This window comes from Parus major, chromosome 22 (assembly GCF_001522545.3).
Source record: "Parus major isolate Abel chromosome 22, Parus_major1.1, whole genome shotgun sequence".
NCBI lineage: Eukaryota > Metazoa > Chordata > Aves > Passeriformes > Paridae > Parus > Parus major.
Window position 1 is genome coordinate 452 of NC_031790.1, and position 10524 is coordinate 10975.

Sequence of the window (10524 nt, forward strand, 5' to 3'; positions counted from 1 at the left end):
TACCTAACACCCGGAAAAAGGCAGGTTTTCCTCCCATCTGTACCCTCAAAATCACAGGTGAAAGGAGACAGACAATAATGGAGGAGCAGTTTCTTCCCTCAATTTTATCTCCTTAACCCTATTTTTAAATTTATAAGTTTATTATGAATTTATATATTTCTCTTTATATTTTTCTATTTTTATGGGGTTTTTTTAAAATTTCTATTTGTTTTTATTTTAAACTATGTAGTTTCATTAACCTAACACATCAGAATGACAAAATATAAAGCATTAGTCAACACTGGTACGCAGTACACACTAATCTCTATGGAATTTGTACATATAAATTTCAATCTGTAGACTTAAATATGTGATTTATACATGTATTTTATACACTAATTTACACGCACGGCCCCGCCGGCTCCCAAAGAGACAGCGGCCGGAGCAGCGCCCCAGGAGAACGAGGGAGCACAGCAGCCCTTGGCCAATCAGAGCGCTTTGTACTGCAAGTCACCTGTTGCCGGGCCGAGCAGCAAAACCCAGCGCCCCGCGTGAGGCACACGCTGCTGTGTCTCGCAGGGCTGGGACCCCAACCTGGACCCCAGCCTCTCCGGAGAGGGGCTCTGTGGACTGGAGAGCTGGAGATCAGCCAGGCCGATATCCCCTAATGCTGTCCCGAGGGCTGCGGCTGTGGCGGGTGCCGTGTGGCCACTCAGGGTGTGGGAAGGTCTGGGCTTTGGGGGCTCCGGAGGTTTTGTGGGGGTCCCAGAAAGAGCCGGAACTTCCGGGATAGGTCTAAAGTATAAATTTTATTGGGAGGAGGAAAATGGTGCCCTCCCACACTGCACTGACCCTGGCATCTGGGGTATTGAATGGGGCCACCCGGGGGTCAGGCAGGGACAAGGTAGGGTCAGGTGTGGTTAGTAAGGGTCAGTTGAGTTGGGATGGAGTCACGCAGCGTTCAAGCAGGGCTAGATGGGGTTAGCTAGGGTCACAGCTGGGGTCATAGCCAGTGTCAAAGTGAAGCATAGGGCTGGCAAGGGTGAGGCCAAGGTCAGGTGGGGTCGGTCAGGGGGTCAAGGTCCGCCAGGTTCAGGCAGAGTCACACAGAGTCAGGTGAAGTCAGGTGTGTTCAGGAAGGGTCAGAAAAAGTCAGGTGAGTCATAGAGTGTTCAGGAAAAGTGATAAAGTGGCCAGTTGGAGTCAGGTCAGGGTGAGCCCGAGGGCTGGCAAGGCACCATGCGCAGGCGAAAGGGGGGGCAGCGCAACACCGTACCCGCCGACCCCCTCAGCCCCGGCAGTCCCCCCGGGCCCGGCTCCAGACGGAATTCCCGCAGGATCAGCCCCAGGAACACGAAGAGCTCCGCCCGCGCCAGACCCTCCCCCGGGCACGAGCGCGCCCCGCAGCCGAACGGCAGCAGTGACCGCGAGGGGGCGTCCGGGGCCAGGAACCGCTCTGGAGGGCGACGGATCGGGTTTGAGGGGGCTCCGCGGGGATGGGGGAGACACACAGGCTTTCGAGGGGAGCTGGGGCGATGGGTGGGCCGACAAGTTTAGAGGGAACCTGGGGGTTCCCCAGGGGTTTCAGAAAAAGAGACATGGGGGTTTGGGGTGACCCAGGGGCTTGGAGGCACCCTGAGGCTCGAGGGTGACCCCAGGGCGTCAGAGGGGATTCACATGTCTGGGGGAGGGTTCAGACACCTGAGGGGGATCTCAAGGGTTTGGTGGGAGGGAAATAGAGGGGAGGAACAGAGGGACCCACAGGTTTTGGGCGGTACCCAGATATATGGGAGGGAGGATGGGGATGGTGGGGAGGACCGCAGGTTTGGGGGAGGGGGTGTGGGTTTGGGGTGATTCAGGCATCAGGGGGGCACTCATGACGTAAAGGTGTTCCCAGGATACCCAGGAGTCAAGGGAAACCCCATGACTGGAGAAATCCAGTTTGATGTTTGAGGAGACCCCAGGAGTTTGGCAGCGGGGACTTCCGAGTGCAGGCATACCCACATACCAGGCAGGAAGACCTCAGGGTGCTGCCAGATGTCAGGGTCCTGTTGGGCTGCCAGCAGGTTGGGGACCAAGACGGTGCCAGCCACCACGGGGAGCCCCCCAAGACTGGAAGGGGACAGGGGCACTGAGATGGACTGGGGACTGCTGGGGACTACTGAAAGATGCACGGGAGCTACTGAGGCCATACAGCGGCTTTCTGGGGACTACTAGGTATTACCGGATGTTTGTTTGCGTCTACTGGGATCCGGTAGCTACTACTGGGAGTTACTGAGTATCTGCTGGAGCATACTGGGCCCATACTGGGGCTATCTGGTATTTACTGGGTGCCTGCTGAGGTCTACTGGGGCCATACTGGAGTCTACTGGGGCTCACTGGGAACTGCTGGAGCCATAGTGAGCTTTTCTGGGGGCTACTGGATGTCTACTGGGGTTTAATGGGGCCACGCTGGGACTTACTGAGATATACTGGGAACTCCTGCTGGGATCTTCTGGGCTTTGCTGGGGCCTACTGGGACTATTGTGGGGTCTCCTAGCATCTACTGGGTGTTGGTTAGGGTCTACTGGGGTCATTCCAGGACCTGTTGGGGCCTAGTGGGACATACTGGGGTTATAGTGGGGCTTACTGGGACCTAACGAGTCTTACTGGGATGTTCTGGGGTCAGCTGAGGCCTACTGGGTCCTACAGGGACTTACTGGGCCATACCAGTCTACTGGGGTCTACTGCAGCCCTACTTCTATTGGGCCCTCCTGGGATTTACTAGCACCTATGGTTATACTGGAGTCTTACTGGGGCCATACCGGGACCTGATGGGTCTTAGTGGGACTCACTGGGGTCTAATGGGCTCTGCTGGGTTCTCGTGGACCCTACTGGTGATATCAAGTGGTCCTTTACTGGTCTGTAATGGCTCCTCTCAGCTCCCCCTGACCCAGACTGGTTCATTGCAGCTCCTCCCAGCATCCCTCCCCCACACTAGCCTGTGCTGGTTTGTCTCGGCACCTGGTGTGGCGCAGGGCGCAGTGGGGCAGTGCCAGAGGTGCAGGGGGCCGCAGCCGCAGAGTCTCGCTGACGGTGGCCTGAAGAAGGGGCAGGCGCCCCATGTCCCCCGGCCCAGGGGGTCCATGTGCACCCTCCAGCTCTGCCCGCAGCCGTGCCTGCAGCTGCACAGGTGGAGCACAAGTGTGCCGTGTCTGTCATGGGCTGTCAGAGGAGAGGGGCATCCCGGGGGGGCACACAGTGGCAATGGGGTGACAGGGGGACTCCCCAGAACCCCATACCCTCCTGAAGTCATGAACCTGGCCCTGGGACCCCAGACCATCCCCAAACCTGGCCCTCTCCCCTGGGGAACCCCTTGAACACCCAGATTCCTCCCAACCCCCCAGCCTGCTCTGGGATCCACCAACCCCCTAAAAAACATGCTCCTCCCTCCTCCTTGGGGACACCCCTGAGCCCCCAGATCTGTCTCTTGAGACCCTCTATCCCCAGACCCTGAGCCACCTCTCTGTGGAAACCCCAAATCGAGGAGCCATGTGGGGACACAGACACAGCTCTGGTATGTCTGTGACATCCATGTGGCATCTCAGGACAGGGTAGGTGGACACTAATGGCCACAGGAGATGCACGGGACACGGGTGGGGGATATGGGACCCTCCTGGGGAACATATGCGAGGACCCGACTCCCTTCCACGAACATCCACAGGGACTTGGACGTGGCTCTGACATGCATGTGGCACCTCAGGGTGGTGCAAGGGCATGGTGTCGGCCATGGGGAGGAGGACATGTGGGACATGTAGGACACAGGTGGGGATATGGGACCCCCAGGGACACACGTGGAGCCTTGGGACTGTACACATGGTGCCCACGCATGTCATCTGGCAGCAGGGCAGTAGGAAGCCCATGGAGAAGGGAACATGAGGGACATACAGAACACACACAGGATGTGGGTGGGGATATGGGACCAATGGGGACACACAGGACCTCCCAGTGCTGCATGGAAGACATGAAAGGACATGCATTTCACCTCAGGACGATGCAGCAAGAAGGCTACAGCCCAGCCCAGAGCAGCCGCCGTGGTCTCAGTGCCCCCAATGAACAGGTCGACCAGCGCCATGTGCAGCCGGGGGGGGCTCAGGCAGCCACCCTGTGCCCCAGAATTATGCCCCAGCAGCGCCCCCAAAACTGTGTCCGGGGGAGGGGAGGGGCATGCCTGGCAAGGGGATGACACATGTTGGGGGGTTCTCCTGATCCCCAGCTGCCCCCAAACATGGGAGTCCCTTCCAAACCCCCAAGTCCCCCCAAATCCCCAGTTCCTCCCCCAACCCCACTTCCCCTCCAGACTCCCAGGTCTTCCTGTCTCCTTGGGTTCCCCCAAACCTGTTTCCCCCAAAATATGTAGGTCCCCTCGTGCCCCTGGGTACCCCCCCAAAACTCCTGGTTTACACCCAGAACCTGGCTCCTTCCAGACCCCCAGGTATTTTCCAAACCCCCGGGTCTCCCCTGACCCTCTGTTCCCACCGGACCACTCCTAATCCCTGGCTGCCCCCCAGCTCCCCAGGCCTCCGCACCTGGTGCCGCTGGATCTGGGCCTCCACGAAGGTGTCACGGTGCTGGACAAGCTGCAGCAGCTTCCGCAATCCCGGGTTGGGCAGGGCCTGGGCATAGGGACTCCATAGGGACCCTCAATCCCCAAAGAACGCTTGACCTCAGAGAGACACCCCCTCCCCCAGAGACGCCGTGTAAGTCCTGAGCCCCAGAGAAACCCTATGGCTGCTCCCCTGGGCCATATAGACCCCTCCAATGTCCTATAGACACCCTCAGCTCCATAGAGACATTTTACCTCATATGGACCACCCTAGCCCTATAGAGCCCCTACCACTGCCCCTCCCAGGCCCACAAAGCTGCCCAACACCATATAGACCCTGTAACACTTCCCCTAGCCCCATATAGACACTATAACCCCTGGCATATCCCTCCCATGGGCCACATAAGCCCCCTGACACTCACAGCCCTTCCCAGGGCCCTACAGCCCTCCCACGGGCCCACAGCCCCCCTGTAGCCCCCTCAGTTCCCTCACTGCCCCTATAAGGCTCTAGAGCCCTGGGCTCCATAGACCCTCATGCAGCAAAAAGGCCACAGCCCCATAGGACCTTCCAGCCTTACCCGCAACAGGGGCAGCAGATCAAGCGCCCGTACGCTGCTGTGCCCCCAAACCTGCAGCAGCTCCCCCAGGCAGCGGGAGAAGGCCCGGAGCTCCCCTGGAGGGGGCACCTGGAGGAGGACACACCTGTGAACTGTCCAGTACTCGAGTTCTCTCACAAGCCCCAGAAGACACCCAACACAATTTCAGACACTTGGGTCCCCTCAAACTCCCGTGTGCCCCCAAACCCCTGCCACCCACCCACAAATTGCTCAGTTCCCCCAAACAGCTAGACATCCCCTCCACAAACTCCTGGGTCCTCCCCAAACCCCTGGGCCCCCATAAAAACTGGGGTCCTCCCCCAAACCCCTCTCTCCATCCTGGGCCCCCCCCAAATCCCCACCAGGTCCCCAAAGAGGAGGCGTGCGATGGTGCTGCAGGTATGGAAGGTGAACACCTCAAAGGGGTCCACAGGGGCCTCCCCATGGGAACGCAGCTCCTGGGGGAAAGAGGAGGGTTAGGGGGAGCCCTGGGGGAGCTAAAGGGGGAGTCTAAGGGTAGTTTAGGGGGGGGTCACAGGAGAGAAGTGGGGAACTCTAAGGGAGTTTTGGGGATTCACAGGGATAATGCCCTTTTGAGGTGCAGAGGGTGAGATTTGGGTGGGTCTGTTTTGGGGGACAGGGAGTGTGGTGTGGGTGCAGGGTTGGGGATCAGGTTTGGAACGCAGAGAGTGGGGGTTGAGTGCAGGGGGCATGGTTTGGGGGAGCAGTTTTCAGACGCAAGGTGCATGGCTAAGGTGTATGGGTGGGGTTTGGGTGAAGGGAATGGGGTTTAAGGTATCAGTTTTGGGGTGCAGGGGGCAGGGTTTCGCTGGTCAATATTATTGCAAGGAGGATCAGTTTTGGGGGTGTCACAGGGTTGCAGGGCGATCACTTTGGGAAGAAGTCAGTTTAAGGGTCTCACCTCACACAACTTCTGGCCCTGCAGCCAAAGGAGGGGCCCGAGACGCCCCCCAGCCTGTGCCAGTGCCCCTCGCACTGCTCCCCGCTGCCGCCGCCAGCCAGGGCAGGGGCCTCCCAGTGCCAGGTCCCGGCCCCCCCGTGACACCAACGACCCTGGCGTTGGGCAGGGGGAGTCAGGGACCCCCAGAAATCCCCCCTCAGCCCCTATAGGGACCCACCTCCATCACACCAGGGGTGTTCTGTAGGGCCCCTCTAGCTCGTAAAGCCTCCTTTAACCCCATAGCCACCTTCTAAATAAGACCCCCCCTAATTCCACCAGGAACCCTGGAGGCTGAAGGGTGTGTCTGGTGGAGCGGCGACCTCCAGAGACTGCCCTAGCCCCTATAAGCAACCCGCACCTCCAGAAGTGCCACCACCCCCTCCCAGTAGCCATATCCCCAACCGCATAGTGACGCCCTCCAAATCCCATAACAAACCCTTCAGTCTCATAGGGACCCCCTCAAACCCTATAGGGACTCTCTATCCCATAGCCCCTCCTCCCCAAGCCCTTAGAGACACCCTAAGCCCCACAGGGAACCCCACAAATCCCACAGTGACTCACTACAAATTCCCCAAAGGGCTTCCCTACCACGCACTCCATAGCGACTCCCCAAACCCCCACAGGAACCCTTCCTACCCCACCCCTCCATAGCCCACCCGGCCTCCCCTGCCCCCATACCCAGATAACTGGTGGGGCGGCCCAGCCAGTCCCCCCAGTGCCGGACCAGCGCCTCACGGATGGTCCCCACCGAGCTCGGCACCAGCACGTCTGGAGGGAAGAGGAGGAGCTGAGGAGGACCACAAAACTGGGGGGTCCCAAACCAAGTGATGAATCCTGGGGTGGGGTTTTGGGTGGGGCGTCGGGAGATAAGGGCCTCAGGACAGATCTGGGGGATTTGAGGAGAGGTCTGAAGTTTGGGGAGGTCCCAACGGCAGGGGGAAAGGGCAGGGTTGGAGGTTCGGAGAGTCCCTAAGGACCGGGGAGAGGGAGGTCTGGGGGGGGGAATCTCGAGTCCCAGGGCAGATTCGGGGCAGGTCCCTTTTGGGGCGCCGCGCCACTCACCGCGGTCCCCCAAGCGCAGGCGCAGCACGGGCCCGTGCCGCCGCGCCAGGCGGCTCAGGTGCAGCGCCCCCTGCGGGTGCAAGAGGTGCAGCGCCCCCCAGCGCGGGCCGCGCCCATCGTCCCGCCGCAGCAGCGCCGCCAGCGACAGTGACGACAGCAACAGCAGCAGCAACAGCAGCAGCGCCGCAGCCGCCATGGCCCGCCGGGGGTGGCTGTAGTGCCCCTATATTGGGAACCCCCGAAACCACGCCCTATGGTATGGAGCTCAAGTCCTGCCCCTTGCAGGTCTTCCACGCACAACCCACCACGACAGCCCCTACACCTCCCGACCCCCGCAAGTATAAAAGTGGACACTAGGCGCCGCCCCACAAAACCGACACCCTTAAAACCCCGCCCCTTGAAGCTCGCCCCCTTTCGAAGGGGACTCAAAGCCCCGGCTCTCATTAAGCCCTGCCCGTCACCAACCGCTCGGCTATTATAAAGGAGAACGCTGCTCCCCGCCCCTGCAGGCAGCCCTCCGTCCTCTACAAAACGGACCCGTTGGCCCTGCCCCTAGAATTCCTGCCTCCTGATGCATTGATTCCTCCCATAAAGCAAACTCCTAATCCCAAGCCCCCCAAAATGACCCCACCACTATAAAAGCGGCCCCTTAGGCCCTGCCCCTCAAACACCACCTTATAAGAGGGACATTTTAAGCTCCGCCTCCTCGAGGCCTGGTCTGCGATAATGGGTTCACCCCTGAACTCTTTCCATCAACTTCCCAGATGCACCCACTTGTTCCCCCCTGAGCCCCCTGTGGTTGCCCCTAACTGAAATTTCCCCAGAACCAGCCACCCTGGGGGTGCCTCACCCCACAAATCCTCCCCTCACCAGGTGTCCCCCATCCCAATCCCCACAGCCCTCCCACCCCCCAGTAAGTCCCCACACCCAGAGCCTCCTCAGTGGGTGCCTGCCCCCAGTTTCCCTCACTCTGGCAGTAGCATTTGAGGATCAGAGACATTTATTGGGGTCCAGCAGCAGTGAGGGGGGAGGTCCCCAATAGAGTGTGAATCCTAGAGATGTCCCCTTGGGGGTGATGTCCCTCCAGTGAGTATGTCCTGGGACAATTATAGGTGGGAACCCACAATGATCTGAGGTGTGCTGAAGACAGGAAGGGGAGCCCCACCCTGGGATTTGTCACTGGTGGAATTTTTGGGGACTCCAGAGGTGGGGGTCCAATGGTGGGGGTACCTCAGGAGAGTTATTGCAGAAGGGGGTCCCAGGTGGGGGATGTCTCAATGTGGGGATCCCTCAGGGTCCCAAATAAGATTAGGGATGTGAAGATGTCAGGAGGAGGACCCCCAGGGTGGTGGTCCCTGTGGGAGAGTGCCAAGGGTTGAGTCATGGTGTGGAGATCCTGGGGGTGTCCCCCACCAGATGGTCCCCCTCTAGAACCCCTGCAGGTGTTTGGCTCGTTGCAGGTCCTTGGGGAACAAGATGAAGCAGCGGGCAGTGAGCGCAAGTACGTGTTCTCCATCACCTGCACTATGAAGACCCTCAGCAACCCCCTTAATATGTAACATAAACCAGGCAATTGAGGATACCACTATCATAAAGCCACCCCAGGACACTCCTTCACAGCATCTCCCTGGGGCAGCAACCCCCTAAACACACTCTCAGCGCACAGGGTCCTTTCAAATCCAACCACAGGCAGCTCAAACACCCTGTGCCCCTAGTAGTGGGGAGTGGGCCTCAATATCAAGTGACCCTCCCCCGATACCCTGACAGACCTCCCAGTGGGGGAAGGGGCCCTCTCATAGCATTTCCCGGTAGCCCTCCACAGCCCCAACTACGTCCCCTTAGCATCCATAGAGATCCTCCTAGACCCCCCGAATCCCCCAGAGACACCCCCAGAACCCATAGGATCTGCCACAGCCCCTCTGGACACCCCCACCCCACTCCTCCCAGTACCCACAGCCCCCCTCCAAGTGCCCATAGAACCCTCCCTCAACTCCATAGGAGGATCCCCCTTGGATCACCCTTGGCCCCCCTGGCCCTCACCTCCTAAAGCACCAGCAGGGCAATACCAATAGGAAGGAAGCCCCTGGGCGAAGAGCAAGCAAAGTTCCTGTGCCTGTGACAGGGGAAGGTAGAGTGGGATGTTGGGGGACATGGGGAATGTTGGGAGCACAGGGGACATGGAGATGTGGTGACATGCTGGGACACGTGGGGCCATGGAAACGTGAGTGGGATATGGGGGATGCGGAGACATCAGGGGTCATGGAAGGCACAGGAGTGGGAATTATATGGGGGGGCATAGAGGATGTGGAGGGGGGCTGTGGGAGATGTTAGGATATGGGAAGACATGGGGAAGTCCTGGGGAGACCTTGGGTACATGGGAACATCCTGCTTGTTACCCTAGGGACACCGTGGGGACACGCCAGGGACAGGGACACACTGGACGGGGACACCTTGGGGACGACCCACGTAGGGGGACAAGGGCTGACATCTTGGGGATATCTTGGGCATGGAGACTTGGAGGGCACTGCCCTGGGGACATCCACGGTGGGGAAAGGAACACAGTGACACCCTGGGGGCATGGAGAAAACCCTCTAGGGACACCCTAATGTGACAGGGAGATAGTGCCACCACAGCACAAGGGGCACAGGGGACATCCAGTCTGGGAGGCATCTGGGGGATGGGTGGACACAAGGACATCAGGAGGCACACAAGGACACTGAGGGAGGACAAGGCCACCACGTGGTGGGGGAAGGGCAAGGACATGGTGGGGCTGGAACAGTGTTGAGGTGGAGCTTTGTGTAGGGGTGGTCCCAGAGGGTTCCAGGGAGTGCTTAGGGGGTCCCAGGGTGGATTTGGGGAGTCTGGGGGGGTGGGGTGCAGTGTCTCAGAGGATGTTGGGGAGTGAGGGGGATTTGGGGTTTCCAGGGTTGATTTGGAGGGACCCTGGGTAGATTTGGGGGACCCGGGAGGATGACAGGGGTTGGAGTAGGGTCCTAATGGATGTTGTGGGTACCAAGATGGATTTGAGGGACTCCTGAGGGGCAGTTGGAGGGTACCAAGGCATCCCTGGGGGGTAGGGGAGATTCAAGGGCATCCTGGGGAACACTGGGAGTCCTGGGGTGGATTTTGAAGGGTCCAGATCCAAAGGAGTTCTTTTGGAGGGTTCACAGAATGGATTTGGGAGTCCCTGGGCAACTCCCCTGGGGAGTTCTTTGAAGATCTGTGTAGTCCCAGGGGAATTTGGGAGTCCCTGGGGGATATTGAGAGAATTCCAGGGTGGGGGGAGTGGGAAAGAAAGGCAGGTGTCATAACCCACCAGTCAGGGGTGCCATGCTCATTGT

The 10524-nt window shown here is 59.3% G+C and overlaps 1 protein-coding gene across 4 annotated transcripts; it reads right to left on the reverse strand.

Moving 5' to 3' along the window:
- Window positions 1–768: 768 nt before the first annotated feature.
- LOC107213983 (steroid 21-hydroxylase-like) lies at window positions 769–7490 on the reverse strand. 4 transcript variants are annotated; one of them, XM_015648956.3, is made up of 10 exons: window positions 7184–7482; window positions 6800–6889; window positions 6083–6234; window positions 5523–5618; window positions 5143–5250; window positions 4548–4634; window positions 4004–4189; window positions 2983–3143; window positions 1988–2091; window positions 769–1435 (listed from the first exon to the last, which is right to left on the reverse strand). In XM_015648956.3, exons 1-10 carry the CDS (start codon window positions 7377–7379, stop codon window positions 1188–1190), a joined length of 1428 nt encoding a protein of 475 aa, XP_015504442.1. In that variant the 5' UTR covers window positions 7380–7482; the 3' UTR covers window positions 769–1187. The 4 variants fall into 4 exon arrangements, with proteins under 4 accessions (XP_015504442.1, XP_015504443.1, XP_018864379.1 ...); XM_015648959.3 differs by having other exon boundaries at window positions 1353–1435; window positions 2983–3183; window positions 7184–7490; XM_015648957.3 differs by lacking the exon at window positions 5523–5618 and having other exon boundaries at window positions 7184–7481.
- Between the last annotated feature and the right edge of the window lie 3034 nt (window positions 7491–10524).